The sequence below is a fragment of the Anolis sagrei genome, chromosome 3 (genome assembly GCF_037176765.1).
Source record: "Anolis sagrei isolate rAnoSag1 chromosome 3, rAnoSag1.mat, whole genome shotgun sequence".
NCBI classification, from domain to species: Eukaryota; Metazoa; Chordata; class Lepidosauria; order Squamata; family Dactyloidae; genus Anolis; species Anolis sagrei.
The window spans coordinates 223,489,995-223,505,853 of NC_090023.1; the positions used below are offsets into that span (position 1 = coordinate 223,489,995).

Consider the following 15,859-nt stretch of genomic DNA (forward strand, 5'->3'; position numbering starts at 1 on the left):
GGTTATCTGTGTGATATCCTGGATTATATGGCAGTGTAGAAGGGCCCTCAGATAACCCAGTTCAAAGCAGATAAAGTAGAATATCTGCCTTGATATTCTGGATTATGTGACAGTGTAGAAGGGCCCCCAGGTCACTTCTATACTGCCATATAACCTCCAGATCATCTGCTTTGAACTGCATTATATAGCAGTGCATACCATATAATCCAGTTCAAAACAGATAATCAGGATGATCTGCTTTGATAATCTGGATTATATTCAGTGTAGAAGGGGCATCAGTGGTAGAATTAACAAATCAGTCAAGGATTATTGGATGAATAAAGGTTTCTAACACAATATTCCTTGACCCTACGAACTCCAGATATGGACCCATCCTGGTGGCACAATGGGGGAACACAGTTAGTTTTGACTTTTTAAATGATAATTTGTGTCTCTCACTGATATTGGGGATAAAGAGAGGAGAACGGTAATTTCAAAACAACTGTTACAATGTGAAAGGTAATACTCAGAGCTCTCACAGTGCCATGGAAAGGACCAGCTCATATTTTCCGCTGGCTAGTGTTCTGTTTTTGTTTTTTGTTTTTTTGCCTTCATTATTATTGTTGGGTTGGGGAAAGCATGAACCACATATGTGGGTCCCTCCCACAACTGTTTCTGATGATTCCCCAGAAACCTCCAGTTTTGCATTCTGCATAGAAAAACTCCTCTCCTAAACACCACTGTGAGTTGAAATGTGTAAATAGCTTCTTACTAAGCTGCTTGTGCTGAGTGGCTGGCTTCCGGAGGACAACCCATTTGATGAAGAGCTGCAGGTGATTCAGGAGGATGAAGGGTGGTGGAGCTGGGGGTCTCCCATGGTATTCCTCAATCAAATCATGGCGCTGAAACTTCCAGATCTGATCAGTGTGGGCCTGCACCTGCTGAAATGTATAACTGGAAAAGAGGCAGAGTGGAAGAATTACATCTGTCTTGCAGTGGTCACAACCACCTAAATATTTATTAATATATATAGGTTGCTCTCTTTGCATTTTTTTGTGGTCTGATGCATCAAACAGAAATTATTACTACTAGTTTAGCACATTCAAGGAAAATGTGCCAGCATTCATCAGAGAAGCCCTGGTGATGCAATGGCTGAAGATTGTGCCGGCATGGCTGAAGATTGACAGGTCGGAGGTTCGAATCCAGGTAGAGTACGGATGAGCTCCCTCTGTCAGCTCCATGTGGGGACACGAGAGAAGCCTCCCACAAGGATGGTAAAACATCAAAACATCTGGGTGTCCCCTGGCCAACATCCTTGCAGACAGCCAATTCTCTCACACCAGAAGCAACTTGCAGTTTATCAAGTCTCTCCTGACACACACACACACACACAAATCAGCGAAGCAGGAAGGAGCAGGAATGTAAAGAATGCTTGTAAATGTTCTCATCCCTAGTAAGAAAGATACAATATCAAGATCATGCTTACACGATGCAAGATTTTTCTCATTTGGGAACATTTGAGTTTCATTTTGATAGAAAGGTGGGATATCAAATGGATAAAGAAACAATCTTTTTTTTGCAAAATTATTGGGGGGTTTTCCCAAAACAAACACATATTAGTCAAAATGTGTCAAACATTGTTTTAATTGAGAAAAAATGCATTCAAACTCTCCCTCTGGGGAAGAGAGAAAATGAAAATTATTTGTTCTGACATGATAACGAATTAAGTGAAGGTTCACATTCCTAATAAAAGAATGGTTCCCAAAGTTTGGTCCTCCAGCAGTTTTGGACTTCAACTCCCAGAAATCCCAGACAGCTTACCAACTGTTAGGAATTGTGGGAGCAGAAGTCCAAAACACCTGGAGAACCAAAGGTTGGGAATCACTGTAAAGAGAGGATTAGTGTAAAAGCTGGCTTGAAGTACCAAACTCACTTGAACATGGCGATGAGGAGATTGAGGAGGAGGATGTTGGTGAAGAGCAGGTAGAGGCATAGCAAAATTATTGTCAACCACTCGGGAAAGAGGGGCTGCCCATTGTATTCAGGGCACTTGGGCTTGTAGGGATCTGTCCCGTTTGGGCTGCACTGATCAGGGTTGAAGTTAACGCCTGCCAGAAAACACAATGAAGACAACAAATACCAAGTTGACCAAGCAATAGGTGGAATCTCTTCCGGCTTCTTGGCTTATTGAGAGTAATCTGAATCATCGTATCTATATCAGATAATAACATACTTTCCAACTCTGTTGAGAACGGGGGGGGGGGGGGGGGGGATGAACACCTTTGAAAGGGTAGAATGAATGACTCAACTGCATATTAAGTGTTTTTTGAAAACTGGCAATAAAACAAGCATCTGAGTCACATCATCATACCTGCCTTCTACTAAGAAACAGGATCAAGATACGCTGCTACTGGACTGAGCTGCCAGTGAGAGAGACGGGAGCTTGTCTCCTGCGATTGCTTGTTTGGAATGCTATTTATAGCAGCAAATGAAGATGAAGGAGTGAGGAGCACAGCACTGCAGTTGCCTTGGGACTGAGAAGCAAATGTTGGTGCAGAAAACTTCACATGTTGTTCCATCATACCAGAATTGGCTAAGCACCAAGCCAGTTTTCTCATAATGTAAAGACAAGCAATGTGGAGCAACAACACAATCACTGTTTAGACAGGATACTTCATATTCTCAAAGACCATTATTGCGAACTAGCCATCCCCTGCCATGTGCTGCTGTGGCCCACATGGGGGCTCTGTGTGGGAGGTTTGGCCCAATTCTATCGTTGGTGGGGTTCACAATGCTCTCTGATTGTAGGTGAACTATAAATCCCAGCAACTACAACTCCCAAATGTCAAGATTCTACTTTCCCCAAACTCCACCAGTGCTTACATTTGGGCATATTGAGTATTCGTGCAGAGTTTGGTCTGGATCCATCATTGTTTGAGTCCACAGTGCTCCCTGGATGTAGGTGCACTACAACTCCCAAACTCAATGTCAATACCCACCAAACCCTTCCAGTATTTTCTGTTGGTTATGGGAGAACTGTGTGCCAAGTTTGGTTCAATTTCATCGTAGGTGGGGTTCAGAATGTTCTTTGATTGTAGCTGAACTATAAATCACAGCAACTACAACTCCCAAATGACAAAATCATATATTTTTTTTGAGTGAAGAATATACATTGGGTTGTTAGGTGTCTTGTGTCCAAATTTGGTGTCAATTTGTCCACTGGTTTTTGAGTTCTGATAATCCCAAAAACAAACATTGCATTTTTATTTATATAGATGTGTGTGGAGGGAGAACCATGGTCATATGTCTACCCTACTAATCACTCATTTACAGTGTTACTTCCTTGGTACTTCTTTTAGACATTATGGAATTGGTACCCATCTTTTCATGTCTTGGTACCAACTATAAACCGTCCCGAGTCGCCTGCGGGCTGAGAAGGATGGTATATAAATGCAGTAAATAAATAAAGAAATAATAAATAAATCTTCTAAGCCTTTTTAGAGCTGTTTGAATATAACTCCAATAGTAAAGGGATAACCCCCCCCCCCCCCCCCAAATCCTGCCTCTTTAGGCAAAAAAAAAAAGTGATTGTGTCAGTCATTCAAATAGGACTGAGTGTGTGCCTTCCACTCTCCAGTCAACTTATAACAATCCCGTGCATTTAAAAATATTTTCCTAGGCAAGAAAGACTCAGTGATGACATTGCCAGTATACGTAAGTGGTCTCCCATCCAAGTACTAACTAGACTTGAGCATTTAAGGCAGGCACGGGCAAACTTTGTAACATGGGGGCCACATGGCAGGCCAGAGCAGGGTGGGTGGGCTGGGAAGGAGGGGGTTCTCCCCAAGACCCTCGCTGCCCTTTCCTCCCCTTCTTCTTCTCTTTTGGAGGCAGAAAGTGAAGGAAAGATGGGAAACATTTGAATCCCAAAAGGGTTGGTCTTACTCAGGATGAGATGGTGGATGGGAAGAAAAAAGTGTATGCATTGGGCTCCATATTGCCTACTCCTGATATAGAATTCTAGAGTTGGAAGAGACCTCCAAGGGCCACCCAGACCAACCCCCTGCCATCCTAGAAGGCACTATCAAAGCACTCCCAATAAGCCTCTGCGGAAAAGGCTCCAGAGAAGGAGACTCCGCCATACTCTGCCGAGGCAGCCTATGCCACTCTCCTAATCTTCCTAATCTTTTCAGTCGAATCTCTTTCCCTGCCATTTGAAACATTGCTTCCTTGTGCCCTGTTCTCTAGAGCAGCAGAAAATCAGTTTTCCTCCCCCGCCTCCTCAGTGGGACACTCTTTTATCTTGAAACACGGTTCTCATGTTCCCTTTCTATTTTCTCTTGTCCCAGCTAAAAAATCCCCCAGAAGGAAAGGAAGAAAAAGAGAAGGAAGGAAGGAAATGGAAGGAGGGAAGGGAGGGAGGCAGGGAGGGAGGAAAGAGAGAAGGAAGGAGAAGGAAGGACAAAAGTGTGGAAGGGAATGGAGGGAGGGAGAAAGAGGGAGGGAAGAAAGAGAGAAGGAAGGAAAGACAAAAAAGGAAGGAAGGAAGGAAGGAAGGAAGGAAGGAAGGAAGGAAGGAAAAAGAGAAGAGTGAGAAAAGGAAGAGGGGAGGAAAGAGGAAGAAAGGACAAAAGGGTGGAAGGGAAGGAGGGAAGGAAAAGGAGAAGGAAGGATAGGATAGGATGGTGAGAGAGAGGAGGAGGGCCTGAGAAAAGAGCCCAAGGGGCCACATTTGGCCCCGGGCCTGGGTTTGCCCATGGCTGGTTTAAGGGTATTTATGTACTTTATGAAATGTAATTGTCTTTTCAATAGAGAAGTGGGTTGTTTTTTTTCAAGCTCTGAAATCTCCCTGTGTAATTGTTCTTTTAGATTCAAAGCCTCCAGGTCTAATATACAGTATCTGAAGAAGAGAACTGTTTCCACAAAAGTTTAAACAAGTTTATCTAAGTTTCTAACAGATATAAAGGAATAAAGGTTTTCACAGACTTCATCAAATGCATGTCATATGGACTGCTAGAATAAACCAGTTAGGGTCCTTCCACATAGATGAATAAAATCCTATATTATCTGCTTTGAACTGGAATATATGGCAGTGTGGACTCAGATAACCCAGTTCAAAGCAGATATTGTGGGATTTCTGCCTTGATATTCTGGGTTATATGACTGTGTGGAAGGGCCTTTGGTCTCAAAGGGACTACTGGATTTTTTATGCCTTTTCATGCTGAAGGAGACTAACATGACTATATCTTGGGATATTATTTGCAATCAGTATGCTTTAATACACCTACTACTCTATATCCTTACATTTAATCTTATCAGTGTGCTACTCTAAATGTGTTTTCACAGCTTTTGCCAGACCAAATTACAAGGCAATTTTGTCTTCCATACCGTCAATGTAGGTAGGGATCTGCCCAAAAATGGTCAAGTAAGAATGATAGACAACGCCTCGGAAGATCCAGTCCACCCGGTTCTCATTGTGGATCAGGATGGCTTGCTTGGCCACGCCAAAGGATACCACCCAAACAGCCAATAGGAAGAGGAAGAAAAAGACGTCTTTCATCTGTAAATCCACAAAAACAAGGCAGAAATTGTAGGTATTTGTGGTGGAAACGGTGAATGCCACCCACCAAAGCATCTATGGTATCCCCATTAGAAAAGGTACACCAGGGACTGCATGCAGCCACCAAAGTGCTTACCAGTGGAAACAACTCACCATCCTTTTCACTATGATGATCTTGGGGCCTAGAGTTTTACTGACTGTGAAAATGTGCATCAAGCGCAAGCAGAAAATAGTAAAAGCCAGAGATAATATGATCCTTCCAGGATACAAAGTGGCTGGTATCCATCTTAGGAAGAGGAAAAGAAACAAAAGCCAAAGGATATGTCAGGACCATGTTCACAAAGACAATCTTCCCCAGATACTACATCTGCTTCTCCCAGCTAGAGAAGACCCACTGACTGAATGGGGACTTGGTAATTCAATCAATAATCCACTGTTTCAGTGGATCTACTCAAGGATTCAGATCAAAAAAGCCTGACTGAATATGTGCCCTTGTAGCAAACAGTAGTTGTTCAAAATGGGCCAGCCCCAGTGTTGGGAAATGTTCCCTATATGGCAAAACACCAAGCTGGATCTGGCTATTATGCACTTGATTGATTGGACAGATGTGGAGTGTTTTGATCCTTGGATTGAGGCAACAAAATGGCTTGGGCTGTGTGCAAATAAGCAGTGGTTCCCAACCTGCGGTCAGTGGACCACCTGTGGACCACAATAACGAAAAAATTGTCCGTGGCCTGTTACTACGAGAGTGACTAGTTTTGTGAAACCCTCTAATAGTGCTGAGTCTTATTAAATATGGTTTTCTGTGGGCGAACAGATGGCGACTACTGGATGGCATATGTTCTGTATCAGAAATTAGAGCTGATGTGGTAGATCCAATGAACTTTTCTGAATCAGCACCCCAAATAACCAAACTGAATCTAAGGTTGACCAAAAACTGATTCATAACCCTTTTGATACTAATGTTGGAGAGTGGTCCCTGGTCAAGTGGTCCCTGCTAAAAAAAAAAGGCTGGGAACCACTGAAATAAAGGAAGAAAGTTAAGAATAGGCTTAAGTATCCCTAGCACATACTCTCCAACTGTCCTTATTTGTCAGTGACAGTCCCAATTAATCCTCTGTTGTCCACTTTTTAAACTACTTCTAAAATATTTCTCTCTTCTCCTTCCACTTGCCTCTTATTTCTGATTTCAAAGACTAAAAGTAGTTTGCATTTACTTAGCAGGAGGGAGAGGCAAGAGGAAAAGCATGAAATGTTGCCTTCCCAGGACATTCAGGCAAAAGCAAACTGCTAGAGCCTCTTCAAGCTTGGTTTTTTTAAATTCTTTGTTAATATCTTTTCCCACCTTGCCACATATCCCAGATTTTGTTCTTGAAATGTTGGAAGACAATGCTAGTACAGCAATGCCTTTCTCTGTTGGGTGGGGAACTCAGGGAATAGCAGTCTGAAAACGTTTCTAAGCTCTGCTTTTGAAAAGCTAAAATATGGATGTAAAAAAATAACAAATTATCTCATTTTTTACAAGAAATGTGAGTGTCTATTCCACTAAGATGTTTTCCCTAAATAACAATCAGGAGACTTTTAAACAAAAAACTTTTGTATAAAATTGCATTTTGAAAAAAAATCTGTTTGACTCAAAATACTTGTGAAAAAACCTACCTCTGTTTCACAAGAAATTTTGACACCTTTCTATATTTTTTTTCTTCAAGGATGCATGAACAAAGAAGTGAAGTTTATGTTCCTGTGCTTAAGAGAATTTGATCAGAAACAAACAGCGAGAGAAGCTAATAATACCAATCTGGTTAAATAACTGGGGGGAAATGTGTAGGAGGAACTGCAGCAATCTGCTGAACATAATGTGGATGTTTTCATAGTGATTACAAAGTTGGCTTTTATGTAATAACTATGAAAATATGATGTAAGCATAACTCTACTCTCATGGCACCTGAAGAAAGTAAGGATTACGAAACAGCTATCCATAACAAGACAGGTTTTTTTGAAGTTGTAGTATTATGTGTTGTCGAAGGTTTTCATGGCCAGAATCACTGGGTTGCTGTGAGTTTTCCAGGCTGTATGGCCATGTTCCAGAAGCATTCTCTCCTTATGTTTCGCCTACATCTATGGAAGCATCCTCAGAGGTTGTGAGGTCTGTTGGAAACTAGGCAAGTGAGGTTTAAATATATGTGGAGTGTCCAGGGTGGGAGAAAGAACTCTTGTCTGCCTTAGGTAAGTGTGAATGTAGCAGCTGGTCAGCTTGATTAGCATTGAATAGCCTTGCAGTTTCAAAACTTGGCTGCTTCCTGCCTGGTAGCCAGATTTTGTTCATTTTCATGATTTCCTCCTTTCTATTGAAATTGTCCCCATCTTTGTGGATTTCAGTGGCTTCTCTATTTAGTCTGTCATGGTGGTTATTAGAATGGTTCAGCATTTCTATATTCTCAAATAATAAACTGTGTCCAGGTTGGTTCATCAGGTGCTCTGCTATGGCTGACTTCTCTGGTTGAGTTAGTCTGCAGTGCCTTTCATGTTCCTTGATTCAGGTTTGGGCAATGCTGTGTTGGTGGTCCCTATGTAGTCTTGTCCACAACTGCATGGTATACGGTAGACTCCTGCATTGCAACATTCACATTTGCCTCAGGCAGACAAGAGTTCTTCCTCCCACCCTGGAGATTATTGATTGTATAGATATATAAACTTCACTTGCCTAGTTTCTAACAGACCTCACAATCTCTGAGGATGCCTGCCATAGATGTGAGCAAAACATTAGGAAGAATGCTTCTGGGACATGGCCATACAGCATGGAAAACTGACAGCAAACCCAGCTGTAGTTTTGATTTTCAAAAGAAAACAAATATCTCAATTCCAAAAATTCTCTGTCCTGTCCCCTTTCTAGGAAACGTAATTGGTGTGACAGTAATAGTAACTCACCTGCAGGTTAGTCCAGCTATAAAGATTAGGATGGCACACACATCCAATTTGTTCCAGAAATCATTAAGATACAAAGACACCGTTTTCCAAAAGCCAAACCCATCTGGATCATAAAAGATCTGAGGAAATAAAAAATGGCTTTACAGATGGGTTCGTATATAGGAATCTTTTTTCAAAACCTGGGCTTAGGTGTTCCCTTTCTCTCTCTCTTGTGCATTGAATCTTTGCAACATTTTTGGTAGAGAAGGCTAAAGAATGTAAAATTACAACTCTCATGATCCCATAGCATTGGGCCATGGCTGTCAATGTGGTGCCAAAAGGCATTAATTCTACTATTAAGATGCATCTCGGGCTGCAGGGGAAGGAGAACTGTCTTAAGGCAGTAGTCAGAAGCTACACCCCACTGCTTTTTAGCATCACTGTCAACACCAAAGCCCTTTAGGCTTTATCCATTTAGTACCTGACGTGCCTCCTCACACACTAAGGAGAAGAGCCAGAAATAGATGACATATTCCCTCCAGGATGGAGTAGCCTGGAAATCTATCATTAGCACATAGGCAAAGAGGCAGAGGAAGGTGAAATAAGAAAGGATGTTGAGGTGGAAGATGACAACAGGAGTTGTAAAGAAGGCTCGGAAGCGGTTCAGACAAGTCATCGGTTGGAGCCTCTTCTCTCTGTTCAGCAAAAGAAAGAAAGAAAGAAGGCAAAAGAAGGAGTGACATAATGTTACTGTAGCTGGCACTTCTCAAATGTGCATGCCTTCTTCATAGCAACATGCTTGGTGTGTTTAGGCTGAAATATGATGTAAGGGATTCTGGTAGAAAATTCTTGGTTCACCAAAGTTTCATCCACCCAAATTTCTGCCTCAGAAAACTTAGCTCCATCTTGCAAGACTGGGGGAATTACACACCTGAGGCTTATAGATGTGTGCTTGAATTCCTCTGCCAAATTTATTTCATCTTGCATATAACATTTTCCCATTGATTGCAGGGTCTTTTGCTCCCCCTATAGCCATCACTTCCTAATTGTATTATTATTATTATTATTATTATTATTATTATTATTATTAAACACTGTATTTGGAAAATCTCAATAATTTTTTTAAAAAAAGAAAGTGGGAAATGCTAGACTGAGCTTTAGCTTCATGCATGGAAATGTACATAAGTAGGGCAGGTTCTACTTCTATATTCCGTCATAGAGATAACACACCTCTGTATTTTGCTGCATTCATGCACACGAAGAATTCATTATTAATAATGACCTTTCCACAAACTGACACACAGAGAGACATTTTTCTGCAACCTGTATTAAGTGATAAATAAACATGATACAAAGAGTTCTCTCTTAGAGCTCTCCTAGTTACATTAATACTCCTTTCAAACACCATTTAAAAATATCCTGTTGTTTACAGGCAATTTGAGAAATAAACAAGTGCTTGACTCCCAACTGTTTCTATTGTTTCTTGGATTCTAATGTGTGGCTGAATATAGGGTAAATAAGGGATTCTTTAGACACCTGAAATTTGTGAAATTAACTGTGTCAAAGATTATTGGCTTTTTTGAACTCTTGTGAGGAAGGCTATATTAATGGGAAACAATAAGTATAGGAGAATTTTCAGTTCAATTGATCTTTGGAGTAGAAACCGGAGGGCTGTAGAAAATGAATGAAGCTAAGCCATAGTTGGCTGTTATCTAGTGATGTTGTGCCTTGCACAAGTGAAGCAAGATGACTCTTTAAAACACCATAAATGAGATGGAAATATGCATGCCATAGCTAGCACAACCCAAACTCACAATTACCTGAAAGTGATGAGGCCAGTGTAGAGGAAGGGGAAAAACAGCATGCACGCAATGACTCGCCATAACCCATTATCAACACTCAGCTTCCCCCACCAAACTTTGGTTAAGAAGGCCTGTAAAAGAGAAAGGAACAGCACCTCGAGAACAAGGCACAATGCAAGTTATTGAAGAAGACTGAGATTATGTGAAAATAGCAATACGGGCTTCTTAGGTGTGAACTGATGTCTCTGGGGTAGCCAGAACAAAAACTGGAGATGATTCCTGTACCTTTCATAGTTGTGCAGAAGAGGGATTTTCAATAGATGTTGTTTGTTACTTGTTAGAGTAATAAAAACACCTACTGGAAGGTTTTCCTTTACAAAGCAATTAAAAGAACACAGGCCACCCTGTTTTCAATCACATATGGAGTTGGACCTCCATATCTGCAAGTTTAACTTATGTGGATTTGATTAATATAGCCTCTTAGAAATCTCTGGGTTCTCCTTTTTTGGAAGTTGTCCATACAGCTTCACTGTGAGACCAAGAGATTCCCAGAGAGCTGCCTTTTCAGGTAAAAAACACAACATTTTAAAAAAACACAGTTTTTCGACTTGTACAGGAGTCCTGTGCCCTTAACCAGGGAAGCTGGAGGGTTGAATGTACTATTGTTTCACCTATTTTGGAAGAATTACTCATGAAATATTGGGAAACATGTAACATAAGGAGCTTGGAAATGTTATTTCCTACAAGTCTCTATCCCAGTCAAATGATAAGCTGAATTTAATGAGCTGTAGTTCAAAAAAGTAATATTTCCCCACTCCATTCTCCATCACTTGACCATGTTGTATTTCTACTGCAAGTGGTCTACAATCCAATTACTGTAATGGATTTTCTTTCTCCCTGGAGTAATGGAAACTATAGTTATTAAAGGGACAGAGATAAACTCTTCATCAGTAGCAGCAACTGGGAAAAAACTATTGTTCAAAGTATTTTTGAATTTTTTTTATTTTCAAAGTATTAGAAATCATGTGACTAGAAAAGGGAGGATAACTCAGGATTCCTATAGTTGCAATAGCCCAATTTAAAGGGTAAGTCATGGGTGATGTTTCCCTAAATACTGATTCTTCTATGCATATCTGAGTCAGTGTGCTATAGTAGTTGGACTACAACTTTGAAAACTAGGGTTCAAATTCCCATTTGGCCATGGAAACTCACTGGGAAACCTTGGCCAAGTCACACTCAGCCTGAGGAACAAACCTCCTCTGAACAAATCTTGTAAAGAAACCCCTGTGATAGGGTCATCTTAAAGTCATCATAAATCAGAAATGATTTGAAAGCACATAACAGCAAGTAAGGAAGACAATGTATAGTGTAAGAACTACATATTGCATGATTATTAGAAGTCAGGCAAGCATTTCTCCAGCACTAGTAATACATAACCAACTTAGGGCCCTTCCACACAGCCATATAACCCAGAATATCAAGATGGAAAATCCCACAATATCTGCTTTGAACTGGGTTATCTGAGCCCACACTGTCATATATTCTAGTTCAAAGCAAAAAATGTGGGATTTTATTCAGCTGTGTGGAAGGGGTCTAAATATATTGTGTTTTGCCTGTTGTGAAAACACTGCAAATGAGCAAAATCACACCTGGATGCCTCCATGAGACACAAAATTCATATTTTTAGCCTCCAAAGCTAGTTGTAGGCAGGTGGTCTTGCCCCAAGCATCAGAGACACGGATCAAGAGCTTCTGGGATCGTTCTTCGTCTTTCCGATAACATTCAGTGAAAACACCTATAAGAACAAACTTTGATTAAAATATATATTATTCTTGTTTCATTTCTATGCCAGTATTTCTCTGAGAGGCTGAGATGCATTTTAGCCCTAGTACAGATTTAGTAGTTAAGGCTGAGCCTGTCCTGGATTATCTAAAAAACTTCATAATTTCCCCCCAAATAAAATTTGCTAAAGGGCTACCGCAAGTAAAGTTTACAACAAACATTGCATGGCATATAAACATCTTTCTCAGCAATGGAAATACAAAATGCTGTTTGCCCTCCAGAATCCAAGAGGTTTTTTTTTTCTCTGCACAGTAAAGGTACACTGAATTCTGCTTTATGGCGGCCATTTTCCTGATAGAAGAACCAGTGGGAGGTGTACCTTCATAGTAATGACTAATCTGTTTTTATCTTGGGTGATACCATTCCATAAAAAACAATGCTGCAAACACTACCTACACTTGGGCTATGGCTGTGCTCACTTTTGGCTCTGGCACACCATTGGTTTGGATCTGACTCACCACTGGCTTGGCTTACCAATGGAAGCTTAGCCCCTGAACTATATTTCTTCTGGTCTTTCATAGAAATTATTTTTCTACCTTTGCTTTAGTCACTGCTACTCTACAGCTGAAAGAAAAACTGTAACTCTCTGTAGGGCTGCCTGGCACTGATAGTTCAAGGAAGAAGGGGAATTAAGTATATGCATTCAGTGGTGGTGACAGTGATAGGGAAGCATTGTATAGCAGAATCAAGTAGGGAAATGTCAGACTTGATCTAAACATTTGCCTGCTGTTCATATTATTTCTGCCAGAGGAAAAACATGTAACATTTCTGCATTTCAGTCCAAACCGAATCCCTGGGATCTGTGGCAGTAGTGAGATTTTAGTAGTGTAGATGGGAATGGAAATGTGGAAATAGAAGTATAACTGTGTGAAATAAGTTAGAGAACTTCTTGTTCCGTGAGCGTCAAAAAGTCAACAGAGGGTAGAGGATGAAATCAGAAAAGAATCAGTCCAGAATGTAGAAACATGGCTCAGAAACATGGTTCAGGGGCTGCTCATCTGTCTACAAACTCAGCCCAGACTCACCAATGGCTCGGTGTTCATATTCCTCTGCCAGGGTCAGCATTTCCTCAGTGCTATCCGTGTCAGTTTCCTCCTTAGATAATTCCTTCAGTATCTTGCTGCAGGCCAAAGCTGCTGCAATGCAGTCCTGGCTCTGATGCAGAAAGACTCAGGTTAGCAAGAACACAGTATTTCTTGTCCCAGGTTGACCGTGTGACCTTCAGAAGTCCTCTGTCTTGGATGGTTGATTCAAAACAGATCACTTTTCCCATTGCAAATCAGCAAACATCTTTGCTTCTCTCAGCTTCCTACTGATTTCTCTGTGCCCTAGCTAGAACCTAGTCCCCACAGAAGTGATAAATCTATGTGTTATTTTGAGCCAAAGCAGTTCAGATTGCAGATGTGGGTTTGTAGAAACGAATGTGGGGTTTTTTGTGCAAATAATAATATAAATTGTATTTTTAAAATAGTTTCTATTTTTTTAATAAAAGTTTGTTTGAATGGAAGAATTTTCAATTACATGAGGTCACAAACAGCAGCCTGGCTATAGGAAGACCTCAGCAAGAACTAAGTCCAAGTCTTCTTCCTTAGCTCATATGCAAAAGATATCCTCTATTTCTACTATTTAGAAGACTACTACTAAATAGCATACAAGGCCAAAAATCATATCTGGAAGAGGTCTGAGAACAGGATAGTTTACCTGGGCCCAAATGATTTCAGCCAGTTCCTTGCGGCTTTGGACAACTGCCCAAATAAGCAAATCCCTCACAGGATCCATGGTGAATGTGACCCGTCCAGGAGAACGTTTGTAGAGGGATCGAAGACTTACTCCTTGTACCTACGGAAGAAAAAAGAGCCAGTAATTAAATCTGGATTGTAAAACAATTGCTCTGACAGTTAACCATAGAGAGAGAGAAATAGACAATTGGATACATTCAATTAATAAAATAAAACATTTAAAAGATAAAGGAAATGCAATGGAAAATTAGACAAAATGGTATAGAACTCCTGTGCAATTAACTCATATAACTAGCTCATATGTGGAGAAGAGCAAACCACTGACCACCTGCCGCAATGCAACCTGAGGCTACATGCACAATGGAGGACCTCCTTGCAGCAACACCAGAGGCACTCCAAGTGGCCAGCTACTGGTCAAAGGACATTTAATCAACTATCAAGCTTGCAAATTCTGTGTTTTGTCTGTCTGTTTGTTTGTTTTTGTTAAAAATGTAATACAAATGTCTGGTTGCTGATGACACGATAAATAAATTGCTCATATAACCAGAACCTCCCCAAAACAAAGTTGGCACACATGTGGTGGGATTGTGAAAAAATACAAAAGTTTCATAAAATAATTAAGAAGGAAATGTAAGAACTATTGGGGATAAAATTAGATTGGAACAAGAAACATTTTTTCCTCCAGAAAATTGAAGGCAAAGGGGGATCTAAAGTTTGGAAGTGATTAATAAATTACATGATAGATGAAATTAAAGCCTCAGTCACTTTAGGCTGGAAGGGTCAAAAGAAATGGGACACAAAAACATGGTATAAATACTTAGCAGACTATGTACTCCAAGACTACATGAGCGAAAGGAAAAGTTACTACAGGATGGGCCAAAGCAGAAAGTGATGGGAGGCAAAATAGAAAGAGGGGAAATGATGTAAACATATGTTACCAATGGAAAATGTTTTGAATGTTTGTATAATTTTGTGTAGCACTATTTACAATAGTTTTGAAAATTTAAAAAAATCCTAACCCCCCCCCCTGCCCCCCCCCCCAAAAAAAACAGCCATAGAGCCACACTGGACGATCTAGAGATTCCTAAAGTGAGCAAATTAATTAAATCTGTGAATAATAATATCCATACAAGTTAAACAGACAAATATAAAGGGCTGAATCTACAATTCCTACAATCCTTTACAACTGGCCATGCCCAGTGAAGCTGAGAGAATCATCAGTCAAAGTATTTGCATGGCCAAATATTCCCACCCCTTCTTTGAGAGCTGGTCATCCATTTACTCTTAAGATGTGGTACAGTGGTTACTGCTACATAAAGAAAAAGGAAGCGTGAACAGCCCTTTATGGGTTGGGATCCCCTGACAGATTAAGAGGCTATTAGCATGTAGAGATACAGTACATTGAGTTTGATATGAGGCACAGCAATGGAGAGACGGTGTTGCTCGGTGTTCTTCGGCTTGGGGTACAGTTGCTGTGTGAAGTCTCCCAGCAGCTCTCTCAGCACATGGGACACATGGTGCATCTGGATCTTGGGCACTTTGGAGAAGGCTGAGCGCTCTTTCTCTTCCTGCAACACCTTCTGCAACTTCCCATAGAAGACACTGGAGGGTGCCAAGTTTTCATAGAGGTAGATCAAAGCATCCCAGGTCACAAATTCCTTCAGGCGCACTCCTTGTTCCAGAAAGAGTTTCACAAAATCTGGCTTGTTGCCTATGAGAGCAGCTGCCATTACAGGATGCAGATCGGAGGGCTGTTGGATCGGGAAAACAACCAGAAGGTAAGAGCATCAATATAGGGCAATTGACCCAGTCTGCTTTATTCAGGGAATGGAAAGAGGGAGTAAGAAAAAGAAGCTCAAAGACAGGAAACATGGCACATGTAGTAATAGGAGCAGCTGCTTGAAACAGCTGCAGCATCTGGCACCAGTTACAATTGGCTGCTTCTGTATCAGTGATACTCCAGGTATTAGTCAAAATTTTAGGGGAGCTACCCAAGGTGTCAGACTGTATCTCCAAGGAAATTTCAATGC

General features: G+C 40.8%; 1 protein-coding gene across 2 annotated transcripts in view; it reads right to left on the minus strand.

Annotated features, from left to right (window-relative positions):
• Window positions 1-15,859, minus strand: part of TRPM2 (transient receptor potential cation channel subfamily M member 2) — a 57,526-nt gene that overhangs the window by 16,980 nt on the left and 24,687 nt on the right. For both annotated transcript variants that reach the window (XM_060768019.2, XM_067465919.1), the window contains 11 exons: window positions 15,230-15,580; window positions 13,792-13,929; window positions 13,116-13,245; window positions 11,898-12,043; window positions 10,267-10,379; window positions 8,928-9,141; window positions 8,468-8,586; window positions 5,693-5,825; window positions 5,368-5,539; window positions 1,913-2,087; window positions 752-933 (listed from right to left, as the gene is read on the minus strand). In XM_060768019.2, coding sequence (XP_060624002.2) covers window positions 752-933; window positions 1,913-2,087; window positions 5,368-5,539; window positions 5,693-5,825; window positions 8,468-8,586; window positions 8,928-9,141; window positions 10,267-10,379; window positions 11,898-12,043; window positions 13,116-13,245; window positions 13,792-13,929; window positions 15,230-15,580 — 1,873 coding nt within the window. The remainder of the gene's footprint in view (window positions 1-751; window positions 934-1,912; window positions 2,088-5,367; window positions 5,540-5,692; window positions 5,826-8,467; window positions 8,587-8,927; window positions 9,142-10,266; window positions 10,380-11,897; window positions 12,044-13,115; window positions 13,246-13,791; window positions 13,930-15,229; window positions 15,581-15,859) is intronic.